Source organism: Notamacropus eugenii, chromosome 2 (genome assembly GCF_028372415.1).
Source record: "Notamacropus eugenii isolate mMacEug1 chromosome 2, mMacEug1.pri_v2, whole genome shotgun sequence".
NCBI classification, from domain to species: Eukaryota; Metazoa; Chordata; class Mammalia; order Diprotodontia; family Macropodidae; genus Notamacropus; species Notamacropus eugenii.
In genome coordinates this window covers 331,875,504-331,895,578 of record NC_092873.1, presented here as the reverse complement: position 1 = coordinate 331,895,578, position 20,075 = coordinate 331,875,504, and the positions used below count along the sequence as shown (strand labels likewise).

General features: G+C 38.3%; 1 protein-coding gene across 12 annotated transcripts in view; it reads left to right on the top strand.

The window, feature by feature from the left end:
* LOC140528056 (cilia- and flagella-associated protein 337-like) overlaps positions 1-19,875 on the top strand; it is a 165,045-nt gene extending 145,170 nt beyond the window's left edge. For 8 of the 12 annotated variants that reach the window (XM_072645522.1, XM_072645516.1, XM_072645517.1 and 5 more), the window contains 2 exons: positions 901-1,047; positions 4,376-4,624. In XM_072645522.1, coding sequence (XP_072501623.1) covers positions 901-1,047; positions 4,376-4,603 — 375 coding nt within the window. In that variant the 3' untranslated portion in view covers positions 4,604-4,624. Of the gene's footprint in view, positions 1-900; positions 1,048-3,763; positions 3,977-4,375; positions 4,625-8,164; positions 8,287-11,231; positions 11,502-19,556 lie in introns of those variants that run through there. The other 4 variants (XM_072645514.1, XM_072645511.1, XM_072645515.1 and 1 more) reach the window with 4 other exon arrangements.
* Positions 19,876-20,075: the final 200 nt, after the last annotated feature.

Sequence of the window (20,075 nt, the reverse complement as noted above, 5' to 3'; positions counted from 1 at the left end):
CACTAATACATATGACAAGCCCTGTACAATAGGGTAAATTGTTCATACGATTGTGACTTATTTTCAATCAAGAAGGGACTTTAAGAGTCACTGAGTACTGTTTCAAAGAGCAGGTTCAACTATAGGGGCAGGTTTCTGGCACCATTTGGCAAGTCCCATATAGTAGACAGATAGATAGATACATAGATACATAGATAGATAAGATGGATAGATAGATATACACTCCTATCTATGGCACTTTGAAGGTGGTATTATTGGGCCAGGAGAAATTAGGGGGACTATTCTGTACATAGGTTTCTTTGACTATAGAACCAAAGTGGAAATATTTAGTTCCTTGTTCTTCATATAAGTAATAAGATAAGACTTCAGGCTCTTAAGGTTGACTAACAATCATAATAATTCATATCTACATAACACATTAAAGTTTACAAAGTCAGGTTGTCTCTTCCCTTCCTCATCAACAGGACCCATCCTAGACTTCTCTTCTATTTACAAAGCCATAGAATGTCATAGAAAAGTTAGGGCTTGGAGACATTCTAGTTTGACTCACTTCTTCCATTTTACAGATGAGGAAAACTGAAACCTGAAATGATGAAATAACTTCTCCAAGGTCACATGATAAACTAATGGCAAAGTTGGAATTATAACTCTGGTCTCCTGATTATCAGTCAGGCATGCTATTTCCTTTACACAATGGTCCCATCTGTAAAATGGGACATAGTATCTCAATCAACTACTTCTTCTGGACACTAAGAGTATCAAGTACAGGGCATAGGATGTAAGAAGTGCCTCATAGAATGCAACAGAAAGCAGCCAGACCTTTCTGTCTCCATTCACTTTTTTTCTGTCAATATGTTAAAACTGATTGAATGTTCATTCCTTTTCTGCTTGTTCTGGCAGGGTCCTTTCAAACACTATATGGATTCAAAGCTTGGAAAGCGACTAGCAGGGAGGAAAGAACGCCGGTGTCAATTTGGAGATATTAATGTTCATAAATGCTGCCAGTTCGGAAAGATCTGTTCTCCCTTCCAGGCCCTGGCCACTCCAGTAAGCATGCTCTTTTTTTCCTTGAATGGATGGGAACAATCTCATATCATTGTTTTGGGTTTGTTTTTTTTGAGGCAATAAGGGTTAACTGAATTGCCCAAGGTAACACAGCTAGTAAATATCTGAGGCCAGATTTGAACCTAGGCCCTCCTAACTACAGGGCCAGTGCTCTATCCAGTAAACCACCTAGCTGTCCCTATCACTTTTTAAAGGGATGAAATTGACAAGTACATATTAGCATCTGCCATGTGGAAGGCATATGGGGGGGGGGGGGGTAAGAGGGGTACCTAGGGATACAAACAAACAAACAAACATAACAATCAATCAAAAAGCATTTGTTAAATGCCTACTATGGATCAGGCACTGTTCTAAACTCTGGATATAACATAAAATAGAACATAACATAGCAAAATAAATCCTTTCCCCAAAAAAACTTCTGGGAGATAGAGCAAACACACACACACACATACACACACACACACACACACACACACACACACACACACACACACACTATGCGGAAGAACATTAGAAGAGATAAAGCCTAACAATGAGGGAGGTGAGGAAATATTTCCCCAAAGAGGTGGTATATGAAGGAATCCAAGATATGAAGGTGAAGAAGGAGTACATTCCAAGACTTTGCAAACACATAGAGACAAGAGATAGAGTTCTTAGTTTGATAAACAGCAAGTAGGTCAGTCTTCCTGCAGTATAGAATACATGCTGGGAAGGTGTGTGAAATATGTCTCTAAAAAGGTGGATTGGAACTATTGTCTGTAATGGTACATGTGAAGGAACTGTAAGATAGGAGCAATGTTATGAAAGCCAAGTATAAAGAGAGAAGAAGGGTGGTTAACAGGATCAGAAGATTTAGAGGGATCAAGAAGGTTGAAAAACTGAGAAAATGTCATCTGATTTAGAAAACAGAAGATGGTTGGTGAACTTAGAGGGAACAATCTCAGTCTAGTGGTGAATTCTGAAGCCAAATTGAAAAGTTTGTGGAGTGAGAGAAAGGAAGTAGAAGCATTAAGGTTAGAGAGCTTTTTCCAGTTTACTTGCTTTTTTAACTATAAAAGGGAGAAGAAATTTAATATAATAGGTTAAGGTTATGGCAAATGAAGGTCCTTTATACCTGGCCATGTTTTCAGGCAACAGGGAAGAAGACAATAGATAAGAAGACATTTAATATGAGAGGAGAGAGTTTCTTCTCAGTCCCCTTTACTATTCCCCATCCATATTCTATTCTTGTGTGAGTGTATTCTCAGGCTCAGTCCTAGGCTCTCTCCAATTCTCTCTCTATACTCTAATCAAAACATCATCAGCCACCTTTGGGACTCCAGCACTTATTTCTTTCCTGAGCTTCAGTGCCATATCACCAATTTTCTTTTAGACATTTCAAACCCAATGTTAAATTGAAGGTATCCAAAAATGAACCTTTAAATCCATCCTTCTTCTGAATTTTCCTGTCTAGGTCACTGTTCTTCTTCGAGTCACCAAGGGTCAAAATCTCAGCATTATCTTGAACTCTTTTCCCTCACCTTCCATATCAATTGGTTGCCAAGTATCATTAATTTTCTCCCCTCATACTCTAACATGGCCATCACCCCAGGTTAGATGTGAATCATAACTTCCTTATAATATTGACACATCTTCCTCATTGATTGTTCTGCCTTGTCTATCCCCTCTATAATTCATTGTGCACAAAACTGCCACAGTACCTATCTGTCCATGTTAGTCTCTTACTCAAGAAACTACATTAGCTCCCAATTTCCTCCAGTATCACATACAAATTCCTCTATTTGTCATTTTATGCCCTTTACAACTCAACTTCAACCTACATTTTCAGGATTATTATACATTACTCCCTTTCATGCATTATATGGTCCAGTCAAATTGACTTTCATGTTCCTCACATGAAAAATTCCATTTCCCATCTTTATCTCATTCCTGGAATTCACTTCCTTCTTATGCCAACTCCTTAGAATTCCAGATTTCCTTCAAAGATGAAGAGCACCTCTCACTTGAGACTTGTCCTGATTCCCCAGGTGCTAGTGCTTCCTACCAAAAAAAAATTACCAAACTTTTTGATATATATTTTCTATGTACTTATAGGCATAGACTTCTTCCCAAAAAGAATATAAGCCTTTTAAGGTCAGAGACTATTTCATTTTTGTCTTTGTGCTCCCATCACTTAGATTGAGTCCTGATTTATAGTCAGAATTTAATACATGATTGTTTATTAATCGATTAATGGAAAGGGAGGAGACCAAGGGCACAAGCAGAGTCACTGGTCTTAACAAGAAGTGCCCCACCTTCATCAGAGACTGGATCAAAGTAGAGAGAATGACGTAAAGTCCAAGAACATCCCACCACCAGTTTGGGGACTTGAGGCAATGAGAGCAAAGTAATGTTTCCCATGGCTTTCAGTGGAATGCCTAGGGTAAATGAGTCAGGAAAATGTTAGTAAGGGGGAAAAGTGGAGGAATGAACAAATTATCCAAATGACCTCACCCTTTGCTTAGCCTAATTCCAACGACTGTCCAGAAGTTCATCACCTTAGAATAATTCCCACTGTCAGTAATACTAAGATCTAGATGGTGTTTCCCGGTCACTAATCACTAGATAAGACAAACCTCTGTCCCTCCCATCACATGAAGCAGTTGCCCATTCCCCTCTGTCTACTAAAATCTGGTTGAATGCTGTATTAATCATCCAGATGTCCTGTTCTATAATGGACTTCCCCTTCAAGGCAGGAAGAATGTTGCCCATATGCATACAAGCTACAAGTCCCAACTTGTCGCAACAAACAGGTCAGTATTTAAAAATATATGTATATTTCAACATCATCCATTTCAAACCCATGTTTCATAGGATTTCAATCTGGAAAGGCCTCATATCAACTCCCTCATTTTAAAGATGAGAAAACTGAAGTCCCAGAAAGGATCCAGGGAGAAAGTAGCAAAGCTGGATTCTAAAGCAGCTTTTAATCTAGTTGTTGGGTTAAGAACCAAAAAAAAATATCCAATTAAATGAAAGAACTTAGGCAATCTGTCCCATTTTTAACCTGGTCCTATTTGGTATTCAAAGCTTCTTAACCCATACTGTTATGGCCTGAATAAAATTAGGCAAGCCTTTAAAATGAGCACATGAGAAGTTTAATAGGCAATAAAACTTGAGCCTGCAGGCATATGGCTTTCTGCTTTCTTCAGGTACAGAAGCCCTTTCCTGTCAGCAGTCACATATCACTATATTCCTGGGGAGAGGCTGCCTGGACCTTTCCTGGTTCATTGTTCCAGCTGGAGAATCATGACCATTTTCTCCTTTCTAGGAGATGCGAAGATTGATGCTGCCTCGGGACCTGCCCATAAATACCCAGATGGATTACCTGAAATTATCCTCTACTCTAAACCCAGAACCAGAAGATTTTCAGTTATCTTCTGAAGATCTGAGTACTGAAGAAGATGAGAAAAATGAAACAGAGAAACCAGTGACCCAAATGAAAACACCTTTATTCCCCCCAATAGTTAAAACAGTAAGATCTGGTGACATGAAATGATTAAAAGAAATCTCAAAATTAGCTTCCCTCCCATATGTCCACTGGCATCTCTTTAGAACACCAATTCTGAAAAACTTTTCAGTCAACTTTTTAATATTCAAGTTTGTAAAGAAAAGGGTACCATGAAATTAATGGACACTTAGAAATCAAGAGAAGGGTAATTGATACACCAGGACTCTACATTGAAGAAAGCTTATACATTAAAAATACAAATGCATAAAGCAAATAATTACTACAAAAAGAGGGACTATAGAATTCATTTAGATAAACGTTCCTCTAACTTGTATAAGCACAGAATCATAGAGCCTCAGAGTTGTAAGAAACATTGGAAACCACCTAGTTCAATCCACACCTGAATTACAAATACTCTTTATAACATTCCTGGCACCATCCCCTTAAAGACATCTAAAGACTGAGAACTCACGAAGCAGCTGATTTCACTTTGGAATAGCTTCTAATAAAGGAAACAGCTGAGTCTTTTTTCTTGTAGAGAACTCAAATCTACTTCTCTATCATTTCCACCCATTGGTCTAGTTCTGCTCTAGGGAGTCAAGTAGAACAAATATAATCCCTCTTTTATATATTAACGTTAAAATATTTAATCATTTCCCCAAGGCTTTATCTCTGTCACCCAACATTCTGACCATTCTTTTAGCTTTGTATCATCTCCAAATTGATAGGCATTCTCCCCTGTCATTATGGATGCTGTTTTCAGAACACCAACTAGGTTAACAAAGAAACTAATCTGCTAATGAGGCAGCTAGGTGGCACAGTGGATAGAGCTCCAGGTCTTGAGTCAGGAAGACACAACTTCTTGAGTTCAAATCTGACCTCAGACTCTTACTAGCTGTGTGACCCTGGACAAGTCACTTAACCCTGCTTGCTTCAGTTTTCTTACTTGTAAAATGGATGGAAAAGAAAATGGTAACCCACTCCAGTATCTTTACCAAGAAAACCTCAAATGCGGTCATGAAGAGTCAGATTGATTGGAACAATTGAACAATAAAATCTGCTAATGCTCCTAGCTGAGGAAGCAACTAGCAGGGAAGAAGGAATGCTGTTATTGATTTGGAGATATTAATATTCACAAGTGCTACCACTTTAGACAGATCTGTTATCACTTCCAGATTTGGCCACTCCAGTGAACATGACTTTTTTTTCCCCTTGAATGGTTTCTCTAATGAGTAGGCACGGTGTCACACTATCACTTTTTTAAAAGACTAAATTCACTCAAATTTAAAAAAAAAATGTATTATGAATTTGACAGACTCTAGCAAGAATAAGCATTTCTTCATATAAAGAACACAAAAAGAGGACTTCATATGAAATTGTATGATGAATTTTTTAATATATATTTCAAATTTTACATGGCAGTCCCAGTAATTACCAGCTTGTGTCTCTCCTGATTCTTCTTCTGGCTTCTTTATTTTCATTAATAATTCATTGACACTATTTCCTTCTTTTTGAAAATTATCAGTATAACCATCCTACCTCTACCCATCAATCTCCCCCCCACACTTTAAAATGTATCCTTTGCAAAAGTAGTAATAATAATAATAAGCACAGGACAGGAAGTCTATTATTATTGTTTGAGGAAATTTCATTATACCCTGTGAATCATTATAAAATAGTAACCCAGTTTGGAAACCAGTGATTCAAGCCAGTGGGATTTAAATCAACTTCTCAGAATTATGTCTAGCAACCTAAAAAGGAGTTTTAGCAGTTTTCACCTGAAGACACTCATCTTAACATTTCAAGTAAAAGTCAGAATAAGGATAAGGACTCATAGAATGTGTAAGTTCTACGCTTGCTTTCTGTCTTGGTCCACACTTGTCTTCCATCTTGATCTGCTGATTATTTACAGAAGACTCTAATTTTGACAGGACTCTGTTGTCTTCTGTAAGATTCCAAATCTGAGATTGATTTCATCTCCTACTATGGAACTAACAAACTCTAGTGAGATATTGAAGATGAAGTTAGTCTCAGACTTCTTATACAACCACCCTGAAGTTGGCACCAAGTGCTAAATCAGCCCTACTTTCTCCTGTGATTCCCAGTGTTCTAAAGTACATGTCTTGGCTCTGTATCTCCGTACATTGATCTATGGTGCTTGTTCTACACCTCTTATTGTTACAGGTCTGGGCCAGAGACCTAGTCTTGGGTCTCTGACTACTAGAGCTTGAACTGGCTTGTAGCCCCCTTGTTCAGAGCCTTGGCTGACTTTAGGGCCATTTGTAGTAGTTTGTGTTGTGTTGTGTTTGTGTTGTGTTGTGGTTCAACTGTCATCCCTAGTTCTACTTTCTACCCAATTACCAAAGTTTACATGGGCTTTCCTAGCAAGACCCTCTCTTTGTCTCCCCCAGTTTCAATCTTTTCTATTTATCTAAGTTTCCACCTACTTCTCCAATGCCAACTGTAGACACACCTTTCCAATTTCTGACTCTTTTTATGCAGTTTTGAATTGGATAGAGGATTTCACCTCCCTTTATTTTTTGGCTTTCTTTTTCTCTGGTCTTTCCTGTGTTTTTTTTTCAAATGTTTCCTAAACTTCTCTAAGACCTTTCACATCATCATCTTAATTCTAAGTCCAACGTGTTTGTGCTTAAAGAGGAACTTTCTGGAAATGACACTTTAACCCAGTTTCTAATGGTTGGAAATTTCAAGCCCTTGTGGTAGCTAGATGGAGCTAGCTTTTAACTATGCACTTCTAGCTTTCTCTACCACTGAGTAAGTACCTCAGTAGAACAGACAGTGGAACTGTGGAGACTGGAGGGAAAGGAAAGATCACTTAATTGGATTTTCAAACAATCTATGAAAGATTGAGATCAAAAAGGACTCTTAACTCAGTGTCTTGCATCTAGTAGGTACTTAATGTTTGTTGAATTTGACATTTTGCTAAAGGTGTGTTAATATGACTCTGAATTAGTAGTTTTTCATAAGGAGCACAGAGAAAAAAGGATATTCCTCAATTCAACAAGAATTTATTTAGTATCTATCATGATGCAAGTTCTGTGCACAGTGCTGGAGGCACAAAAACAAAAACAAAAAATGCCATATGAAGTCAACAAGCATCTGTGAAGAGCCAACTCCTCACCAGGCACTGTGCTAAATTCTGGGAGTACAAAAAGGCAGAAACAAAAAACAAAACAACTCAGCCCCTGCTCTCAAGGAGCTCACAATCTAATTAGAGAAAGAATGAGTCCAACAACAATACACAGACAAGACACATACCCCACCTTCAGAGCGTTTCCATTCTACTAGATGAGTTCCCTTAATTGCCTTAGGCAGTTGTCAACCAAAGTCCTACTTCTGACACCAATTTAACTGTCAACCAGAAATCACAACTTCATGAAAAGTGTGAAAACTGTATTTATTACAAAAGAAAGAGGTATGCATGTGGGAACTGCTTACCAAAGAATTCAACAGTACATGGAAAGCCTTGGGTATTTAAGTTATAGGGAAAGGGGAAGTCATGGGGGAGGGAGGTGGTGGGAAAGAACCAATCCTCTCCTGAAGGGCAGGAGAAAAAAAATGGCAAAAGCAACATTCTTTTTCCTTTAGAAATTGCTAGACCATAAAGATAGGATGGTCTGCTTATCTACAAGGATCCCAGTTGCAGTTTCTCATTCTGATGCAGACTGACTGTCAACTGTCTCAACCCCCAAGATCAACCCACATCCTAGGTTTGTTGTATGGATCAGATGAGATAATATTTGTAAAGTGCTTTGGAAGTCTTAAGTGCTACATATTGTTATTATTCAGTCATTTTTCTGTGTCTGACTCTTTGTAACACCATTTAAGATTTTCTTGGCATAATAGGGGATGGGGGAGGGGAGAGATGGGGAGATAAATTGGACATGTTACAAAGTGATATAAAAGCAATTAGTATTAAAACAATTGACTGAATTAATTCCCGAGACTAAATCAGAGTCATCTTCAGTTTGAGGAAATGAATTTTAATCTAAGTCTCCCATAGGCAGGTAACTTCGGGTAAAATTTGGCATTGATGGAAAAGTTAAGGTTTTAATGGTAAATTTGACTTTATGATTGAGATTTCAGCAGGAACTAGAACAGGTATAGAAAGGCATGTAAGCCATTTAAGACTTGCCTCAAATGATGTTCCTTAGCCAATGTGAAATTATAGTCATGTCTGAACCCTGGTTATTGGAACCTGCTATTTTAAGATGCTATGGGACTATTAAGTGACTGTTCTTCTGAGTCTAACTCTAGGTATGGATGGCAAGAAAGGTGGTCTGAGCCTCCAATCCATGAAGCCAGTAAGCCTGTGAGATGCGGGTATGAACTGAAAAAGATGATCTCATGGGAAGGGTGGGAGAGCAGCAGTTCAGACTGGACTGAGGTAGGATTCTCCTGACTCAATTTCTCCACTGACACCTGGCAGCCTCTAAGCCTCACTGAACGCAATCTACTCCTGTTTGGAATTGACATGAAGTTGGGGAGATATTGTTTCCCTGCAATGTCCCTACTCTTAGTGGCAATTTACTATAGTCAAAAGGTTTGTAAGCTTAATACCAGATCTATTAAATTATAGATTGTTGTTAGGGGAACATCCGAGGTCAAGTCAAATTAAGCTATTAGGCTTAGGACTTTAGACCAACAACAATAAGTTAGGGTCCTTTAATTCTTAGTAGTAATGTGGAGACAATTAGGTCAAGGGCTTATGAAGTTAGCATGCATAGCTATTACTTACGTCTCAGTTGGTTAATGTTAAAAAAAGTTCAGTTTGTGATCCATATTGTAAATGCTTTAAAAGAAATACCACCTGACCAAAACTTGGAATTGTGTTATGTGATATGAACTGTGTTAAAAATGAAAAATAAAAAAGTAAAATAAAAATAATAAGAATAAATAAAAAATATTTTCTTGGCAAAGATGTTGGAGTGGTTTGCCATTTCCTTCTCCAACTCATTTTATGGATGAGAAAACTAAGGCAAATAGAGTTAAGTGACCTGCCCAGGGTCACATAGCTAGTAAGCGTCTAAAGCCAGATTTAAACTCATGAAGATGTGGGTGCTATAATTAACCCCATTCTGAAGATGAGAAAACTGGGTCACATAGGTAGTAAGTGTCTGAAGTCGCATTTGAACTCAAGTCTCTCTGACTCCAGGCCCGGTGCACTATCAACTACATGATCTAAGTGCCATAAATCTTAAATGAGATAATGTATAGAAATCCCTCCATTACCATAACTTTGCTATCCAGATCAATCAATGAACAAGTATTTACACACCTACTATGTGCCAGGTATGTAGACAAAAATTCAATTCCCTCAAGGAGCTTACATTCACAAACCCTCCATGTAACCATAAAGTGCTATACAAATATAAGCTACCTTCATCATCATCACCATCATCATCATCATCATCATCATCATCATCATCATCATCATCATCATCATCATCATCGTTGCCACTGTGGTGTGGTGATAAGAAAACTGACATTAGAGTCAGAAGAGACCTGAATTTAAATCTCATCTCCAACACTTACCAACTGTGGTAACAAGTTGCTTCATTCTCCATTGCCTTGTCTGTAATTTGGGGATAAAAATATTTACAATCCCTACCTCACAGAGTTGTGAAAGAAACTGTTTTAGGGCAGTTTTAAGTTATTAAAGCTTGAAGCTATTATGGTCTAAAACTTTCCTAAGATTTTTGGGAAATCCCATATAAATCCCAACTATTACTGTTTTCCTCATCTTAGTTTTCCACGGAGTGCCATTAGGCAACAGTCATGAGATGATTCATGAGAGTATATGGAAGCAGGAAAAGTTATGACATGGGCAAAGTCTGTCATGTTCTCCCACTTAGTCCTCCAGATACCTAGTGCTATCATGTTTTCTCAGGGTTTGTACCCATCCAATACTATCCTTACCACTTCTACACCCTCCTGATCAATACAACAACCTCAAAATTCCCAAACTCTCCACCCAATAAAAATATACCTCTTCCGAATCTCTTTACTTGGGGATCCTACTCTTGACTAAGTAATAATGGGTAATAGTAGATCAATCAGAAAAAATGTCCTATACACTAGCCAATAAGCTGGAACTAGCAGGCACTTTAGACATCTTCTACTCTAATTCTTAAATTTTACAGAAGAAAAAACTGAGGTTTGTGGAGTTCTCCATGACTTACCTAAGTTCATATAGCCAATTGATTAGCAGGACCAGTCTTAGAACCCAGGTCTCCCCATTCCCTATATGGCATTCTTTTCATTATATTATGCTGCCTCTGATAAAAGCTTTGGCCCAAATAAAATGTTTTGTTTTGTTTTCAAGGAATACTGTGAATGTTAAGAATTTCTGGCACTGAAACAGGCCAATGGTGAAAATATTTTTGCTTGGAGAGTTGAGGAGGGAGGGGTTCTCCATTATTCCCACTTCATGCCACACAGATGGCTTCCCTACTCCACTTAGGACACTCCTATCTGGAAGTATTAGCCACTTATTACTTCCATGGAATCAAAATGAAATCCAAATGGGAAACCATATTATTTTATTTTGCCATAATTCAACTCCCACATGTTCACTGTGTATTCCCTCTGTTGAATATTATAAAATATAGTAAGAAATAGATATCCAATTTTTGCTCTTCTTCCTCTCTTCTAGTAAGCTATGGAAGAGCAACCTAAACACAGAGCAACATTTCAAAGATTAACATGGAGCATGGGGATAGGAGAGAAGACACAGCTACAAGAAATGAGTCATTTTCTACCCTAGCCTCTATCTCCCTCCCAAGGACACTCTACAGGAAGATGCACACAAGAAAGTTTACCGGGATTCTTTGGCTATTGGACCATTTGACTATTTGGATCATTCTTTGGATGATCTAATGGGAACAAAATGGCACCAGATGAAACATCCTAACAAAGTGATGTGGTAAGTTGGAGTGAGAAGCAGTCAAAAAACAAATAAACCAATGTTTCTGTGATAGTGTTATATGAGCCTATCTGTGAGACTATGTGAGATCCCCAAAAACCAAGAAAATGTGTTGTATACACTTGGGGCTGTTGCTGGAATTTGCTCCTAGCCACTCACCTTAGGAGGATTCATTCTGCCAGTGACCTTTTCTCCCTGGCCAAAAGTGGAAGCGCAAGCATGTATCCTAATTTGAGTCCTCCCTTAGTTTTCATCTGAATTACTATCATTTTCTTTAGTCTCTCATAATGATGCCCTAACTAGGCTAGAATTTCTCTAAGATAAAGTGTCTTTAATGATGATCTTGGTCCAAGAGGTGTAATTTGACCAGATTATAATGAAATGCTTAACCCTCTCCACTGTGGCATCATCACTAGTCACACTGAAATCCCTTTGCCTGCTCCTTTCACATCCTCCTTTCATTACCTTTCTTTCTCCAATATGCAATGAGCCACCAGAACACCTCCTGAGACTTGTTTCTGTCTTTCCTATTTCCTATACATTCTTTCCTATTGCTAACAAAACAGTGACCTTGAAGACTCAGAATTCTTTTTTGACTCTGAACATAAAAACCTCTTAAGGATCTCATGATTGGGGGAAGTATTTGAGTAGTAAGAAGGCCATTGTCAGTCAGTAAGTCAGTAAATATTTAAGTACCTATTGTGTGCCAGGTACTACAATAAACATTGTAGATAGTGTAGATAGTGTTGGCTGGGGTGTGATTGAAAACTCTATCTGTCTTGAGATAGTTTATTCAGAAATGGACCTGGAAGTCAGAATTGCTCATGAAAATTTCAATACAGCAAATCCTCAGCATTCCCAGGGAGTATGTTCTAAAACAAACACCGATGTAACTACCTCTTAGCTGTTCTTAGGTGCTGAAAATAGTGGCAGAAAATACCCTGCAACATAATTTATTTTACTATAAATAACTGATCATGGGTCCATCCTGCAAAGTAGAGTGTTAGACTCAGCAGAGATATGAGTTCAAATGTCTCTGATCTATTCTCACTCTGTGATTTCTGGACAAGCCTCTTTAAGTCTTCTTCTTAATATATAAAATTATAGCTGACATTTACATAACTAGTTAGGGTTTGCCAAGCCCTTTATGCACAGTGTCACATTTCATCCTCACAACAGCACTGTGAGTTTGTTATTCCAATATTATTAGTCTCATTTCATAAAGGAGAAAACAGGCTCAAAGAGAAAAAAAGATAATCTATGTACAAAGGGAGTTCTCCTGATTCCCAATTCAATGATCTTTCCACCACCTTCATACTGTCTCTCCAGAAATAGGGATAATTCAAAGGATCATATGCTTAGAACTGAAATGGACCCCTTCTAGTCTAGTGTTCCTGTGCTACAACCTACCCTGAACAGCCCTTTTTTTTAATGTACCTTATGCTGTTTGTTATTAGGCACTAAAATTAAATTAAAATGTAAACCAAATAAATACCAATTAATTAATTAAAATAATAATTTTAGAGAATCTCAATATAAAGATTTGAGAACCATTATCTTGACCTTACCTGGAGCATTTGCCTCATAAAGTAGTCATGAGGATCAAATGAGATAATTTGCACAAAAATGCTTAAAGTGCTCTATCAGTGAGCCAAGGTCAGTCCTTATATCCTTTGCCTGACAGGTAGAGGAAAAACAGGACCAGACAACAGTAAAAGGAAGATAAATTAGCTTCTCTGACAAGTAACAAGATCAACACTAGAAAAAATTACAAATTAGTTTGTTTTTATACCATCCTCCCTTTTCCTCCCCTTCCACATCCTGGAGCCCTGTCTCCCTCTCCTGTACAAGATTTCTTTGGACTTTTCATTTTTCCTACCCAATTCACCCCACCCTGGCTTTTCTATCCCTTGAAATGATTTATCTTCCAAAGTAACCTCAAGCTTCTTCCTCTTCCCCCCATCTCTCTCTGACAAATTCCCACTAGGGCTATCCTTAGGAACCATTGTGCCAGTCACTATACTGCCATGATTAATCAGCTAGGCAATGCCTCAGGAAGACCCCAGAACAAAAAAAAAAAAAATGGAGTGAGAATTTTTTTTTTTAAAGTTTCCCAGGGATATCTGAGGAAGAAGAAATAATTTAACAAAGTAAATGGATAGAACTGTTAACTGAAACTGCCTACATATAGTAGCTGTTTGAACCTCTTCAAATCCCCAATTCTACACCACCCGTCCTCTCTCTAACTAGATAACCTCCCTTCCTGAGATCATCAAAGCCATTCATCATGAAATATTTCATCTTTCATCCTCATGTACCTTCTCCTCCTTGACAAGATTAATTCTTCCTTGTGTGTCCATTCTCCTTCCATCTCCATCTATCATCCCTATCTTTTCCTCTTTCTCTACACCAACTCTAAAAACATGCATATTTTCTAATGTGCCCATATCCTAAAATATAAAATCCCCATTAATCCCATTATTTTTACCTAAGACTTATTTTTTACTTTACTTATTATTACTTATTCCCATTATTCTGTCAAACTTATTTTTATTTCTTCTCCCCTTCACTGCTAAATTTCTATTTAAAAAAAAAATGTAGTTTCCATTTTTTTTATGGATCATAGATATAGACCTAGAAGGAATTTGGTGGTCATCTAGTCAAACCCCCTCATTTTATAAATGAGGAAACTAAAGCACAGAATACAGTAATGACTTGTCCCATTGGGGTCAGTCCTCTTACACCCTGATTTTCATCTCACTTCTCTAATTCATCCAGAATTTAAATTCCTTGGTAGTAGGAACTATTATGTTTTTCTCTTCATATCTCCACCACTTATCATGATGCTTTTACCCATAGTGCTTAATAAAGGCTTTTTCATTCATTCATTCATTCATTTATTCATAACAAAGAACTGGCTGATAAGTCCAGTCTTCAGGAGACTCCACAAAGTACTCAGCTGATGCAATTCCCCATGTGGAAGAGACTGGACATCCTGGTTCCAGGATGATCATGATGACATGAAATGAGAGTGCTTTGAAAAGATTTTAGAGGGGGTGGAGCCAAGATGGTGGAGTAGAAAGATCCACATACTCTAGCTCTTTCCCATAGCCCATAAAATAACTGTGAAGAATGACTCTCAACAAATTCTAGAGCAGCAGAAGCCATAGAATGATGGAGTGAAGGAGATTTCCAGCCCAGAGTGACCTGAGCCAAGGGGAAAGGTCTATACTACTGGACATGGAGCAGAGTGCAACCCAGCCTTGGCCACATGGCACCAGGAGAAGCAAGGCCCAAGCAGGCCTCAGGAATGGAATCCTCGGCAACAGTGATGATTCTCAGATCCCTCAACCCACAGGTTCCAAAGGCAGCTTCAAAGGTCAGTGAGAGCTTTCTCAGCTGGGTGAGAAGGGAGTAGGGTCCCCCCCAGCTCCAGCCCCAGGCAGTGGCAGAGGCAGCAGCAGCAGAGGGCAGCTGCAGCAGGCAGCAGGCAGCAGCCAGCATCCATTTTTGGAGCCCTCAACTTAAAGTCTCTGGAGGAATTGAGCAGCTGATCTGAATCTCAACCCTGAGGGAAAATCATGAAAGGCTAGTCAATGGCTTATTAAAGGAGACCAAAACAATGCTGAAGAAAATAAGACCTTTAAAAATAGGCTAACTCAATTGGCAAAAGAGGTTCAAAAAGCCAATGAGGAGAAGAATGCTTTAAAAAACAGAATTAGCCAAATGGAAAAGGACATTCAAAAGCTCACTGAAGAAAATAGTTTTTTAAAAAGTAGAATGGAACAAGTGGAAGCTAATGACTTTATGAGAAACCAAGAAATTACAAAACAAAACCAAAAGAATGAAAAAAATGGAAGATAATGTGAAATATCTCATTGGTAAAACAACTGACCTGGAAAATATATCCAGGAGAGACAAGTTAAAAATTATGGGACTACCTGAAAGCCATGCTCAAAACAAGACCCTAGACATCATCTTTCATGAAATTATCAAGGAAAACTGCCTTGAAATTCTAGAACCAGAAGGCAAAATAAATATTGAAAGAATCCACCAATCACCTCCTGAAAGAGACCCAAAAAGAGAAACTCCAAAGAACATTGCAGCCAAATTCCAGAGTTCCCAGGCCAAGGAGAAAATACTGCAAGCAACTGAATCTTTTCAACAATTCGATTATTGTGGAAATACAATCAGGATAACACGAGATCTAGCATCTTCTACATTAAGGGATCAAAGGGCTTGGAATATGATATTCCAGAAGTCAAAGGAACTAGGATTAATACCAAGAATCACCTACCCAGCAAAAGTACGTATAATGCTTCAGGGGAAAAAATGGTCATTCAATGAAATCGAGAACTTTCAAGCATTCTTGATGAAAAGACCAGAGCTGAAAAGAAAATTTGACTTTCAAACACAAGAATCAAGAGAAGCATGGAAAGGTAAACAGCAAAGAGAAATCATAAGGAACTTACTGTTTGCATTCCTACATGAAAAGATAATATTTGTAACTCTTGAAACTTTTCTCAGTATCTGGGTAATTGTGGGATTAAACACACACACACACACACACACACACACACACACACATATATTTTTATATAGAAAGAGAGAGACAGAGACAGAGAGACAGAGACAGAGCACAGGGTGAGTTGAACAGGAAGGAATCATATCTAAAAAAATAAAATTAAGGGATGAGAAAGGAATATATTGGAAGGTGAAAGGGAGAAATGGAATGGGGCAAATTATCTCTCATAAAAGAGGCAAGAAAAAGTTTTTTCAATGAAGGAGAAAAGGCGGGAGGTGAGAGGGGAAAAAGTGAAGCCTACTCTCATCACATTTGGCTCAAGGAAGGAATAAAATGAACACTCAATTTAGTATGAAAACTTATCTTACACTACAGAAAAGTAGGGAAGAAGGGGATAAACAGGGTAGGGGGGATGGTGAAAGGGAGGAGGGAGCAGTTAGAAGTCAACACTCTTGGGGAGGGACAAGGTCAAAAGAGAGAATAGAAGAAATGGGAGGCAGGATAGGATGGAGGGAAATATAGTTAGTCTTACACAACATGACTATTATGGAAGTCATTTGCAAAACTACACATATATAACCTATATTGAATTACTTGCCTTCTCAGTGGGGATAGGTAGGGAGAGAGGAAGGAAGAGAAATTGGAACCCAGAGTTTTATTGACAATTGTTTTTGCATACAACTGGGAAATAAGAAATACAGGTAATGGGGTATAGAAATTTATCTTGCCCTATAGGACAAAAGAGAAGAAGGGGATAAGGGAAGGAAGGGGTGTTAGAAGGGAGGGCAGATTGGTGGAAGGGGTAATCAGAATGCTTGGCATTTGGGGGTGGGAGTAGGGGAGAGATAGGGAGAAATTTTGGAATTCAAAATTTTGTGGAAATGAATGTTGAAAACTTAAATAAGTAAATAAATAAAAACGGAAAGATTTTAGAACAGGCATAAAAATATTCTACAACTGCTTCTGGTCAACTATTTGGTGAATAGGAGTCTCTTGAGGGACTCCACCTGGCTTTCTTGGTTGGACCTTTTCTCTTGATTGGATCCCTTCCCTTGAGTTGACTTCTTTCTGCTAATGGTATCCAGTAATAAAGATTTCTGTAAGGGGAGAAGCCTCAGACCTTCTTCCCATCTGAAGCTAATGTGTAACCTTTGAAAAATGGTCTTAATTCTTTGTCTTTCTTGGCATTTGTTCTTCCATTTTTGGCAAAAGATGAACTTATGAGTTTCAAAAAGTCAGAGAAGTGAGCTCCCCAGAAGTCTAGGGCTGTGGGAGTCCAGGAATGTAAAGTCTGGGAGTCAAATCTATGCTATCTAACATCAAGTCCTAGGGATGGAGTAGGGACAATTGGGACCCAGTCTTGCGGTAGTTGAGACAGGAACTTTTCTGATAATGATTCTACATTTGAATGTGAACTTAGTGAGACCAATACCATGTAGAAACTTCTAAATTCTGAGCCCACTGTCTCCAGAGACCAAGGTGGTACATAGAGGAGTAATACAGAAGTGTTAGGGGAAAGAAGGGAGGAGGTTTATGCTTTATATTTGCATTTCCCTTTTCACCATATCTAAAAAGTAAATATCTCTCTTCAAAGTCTAATTGATGTTAATTGGCTAATGGAACTGAAGTTATAATATATTGTAATAGTAAGAAGGGGGGAAGGGTAAATGACACCCAGGATGGGAACTTGACCCAACAATATTATAAAAACCCAAGTCCTCAGGAGTACTTCTAAAGGTAACTACAGTGGATACAGGGTTGGACCTGTCAAGAAGTCCTGAGTTCAAATCAAGCCTCAGATTCTTACTAACTGTGTGACACTGGACAAGTCACTTAACTTCTGTCTAGCACAGTTTCCTCATTTATGAAATAGGAATAATAATAGCACCTACTTCCCGGGGTTGTTGTGAGAAACAAATAAAATATTTGTTAAGTACTCGTATTTGTTTCTGCTCTTAAGGAGGAGGATGTAGCTGGCCTGACTCTGGGCTAGTAAACTTAGAGAGAGCATACCCACTACAAATTAAAGGAGTCTCCCTGTGACCATGTGTATGTCTGTGTGTTCTGTATTCCTTTAGCATATTTTACTTGCTTGCTCTAAGCAACAAGTCATCTTTTTACCAGAACAGTTATTGTGCAATTTGGCCAGAAAAGCCAACATACAAATCTGGGGGAGGAGGCTTACAAGACTACTTCCGTTCAAGGTCCAGGACCCTGTAAAAGTGAGAGACAGTCTTTTAAAATATCTTTTCATACATCAGAGTAAAGCTGCCAATAGGCACTCAGACCAGGATTGGAAGTGTCAATTTTTTCCCCCTTTAATGAGTCAGTTATTTCTGTTTCCTCCTGAGCTGGCTGGTTCCTAAGGACTGGGGTTCTTGTTTTGCTTCAGCTTGCATACAGATTTCTAATGGAGAAAAGAATCCATCTAATCATTTCCTTTGACTTGTGGGAGGGTTTCTCAATTTAAGTCTTCATTGTCTGAATGCACCCTAAGAGTGTGTGAAATGTGCAGCAAGGTTCCTCTCCTACTGTCACTGATAAAAAGACACTGTTAGACCCCACTCAAGGTAACAATGTCTTAGACAAGGTAGAAGGAAAGTCCCAGCAGATAGTTCCAAGGATCAACATTCTCTTTGGTAAAGTGACCTGCAGGCTTGGAAGGGAGAATTCTGACTCCCACTCCCCCTCTGTGACTAGAAACGAGCCCCACCCCAACACACCCCTCTTTGTCTCTAGCTTCTAATCTCCATCAGGATGTGACCCAGCCTGGATAAAGCTTTGCTGAAAGTAACCAAAGTGGATTTTAGAGTTGTGGAGTCTTTTTATATAGCCTCTCTTTTATTACCTGTAGATCGCTGAGGGAGACAAGTCTGTTTAATTATGTTATGTAAAAAGAAAGGAAAGAAGAGAGGGAGGAAGGAAGGGAGGGAGGGAAAGAGAGAAAGAAAGAAAAGGAAGGAAGGGAGGAAGGAAGGAAGGAAGGAAGGAAGGAAGGAAGGAAGGAAGGAAGGAAGGAAGGAAGGAAGGAAGGAAGGAAGGAAGGAAGGAAGGAAGGAAGGAAGAAAAAGAAAGTTAAAGAATTTTCTCTTCCACTTTGAGCTGTTCACTATGGGGATGAAGTGGACATTTAAATATAGGCAACATCAGTGTTGAAGATCTACTGCATGTGAAAATGCCTGTTCCATGAGAAAGGGAAAATAGCTTTAACTAATTAAAGGCAAGTTATGGATAGAATATGGATGGAATATGGAAAAAAATATGGAATATTGAATTGCTTTATTTAATGAATTTTATGCATAAGGTGTGTTCATTTGGGAGTGAAAATGTGAGTGCATGATTATTCCCGTTGAGCTGAACCCAAGGAAGGCAGAGTGCCTTTTCATTTTTTTACTGCCTGGGCTATTGCTCTCTGACCATCTAACTACCACTATGTGTGATCTTTTTTGAAATAACATTCTCATAAAATCATAGAACTAGAGCTGGAATGGACCTTAGAGACCACTAAATCCAATCCTTTTATTTTGCAGATGAGAAAAATTGAAGAGATTAAGTGACTTTCCCAGGGTCAAACAACAAGTCACTGACGCAGGATGGGAGCTAAGGTCTTCCTGACTCTGAACCCAGTGTTCCAGTGCCTGTCCACTGCGCTTTGTAAACAGTCTGCTTTGTATTTGAAAAAAGTGCATACTCTATTATTGAAAGCTTTCATAACTGATCTTTAAGAATATAAACCACAGGTGCAGTTTGAAGAACACATTGTATGCTATGGTTTGGAAATGCTTAGGTTGTCATTTTAAATTGAAAGGCAGCAGACTTAAAAGAAAATAAAAAGGGTCTTGAATCAAACACCTTATGAAACTCTGACTGAAAAATGGTCTAAGAAATAGTTTTCTATAAGAAAAAAATACATACATATACATGTTCATACATATTCCAATTGAAGCTGAGATATGTGTATATGTGTTAATATATACACACATCTCAGCTTCAAGTGTTTATGCATGAAATAAAGCTTTTATGAATTTATGAGAAATATTGAACATAAT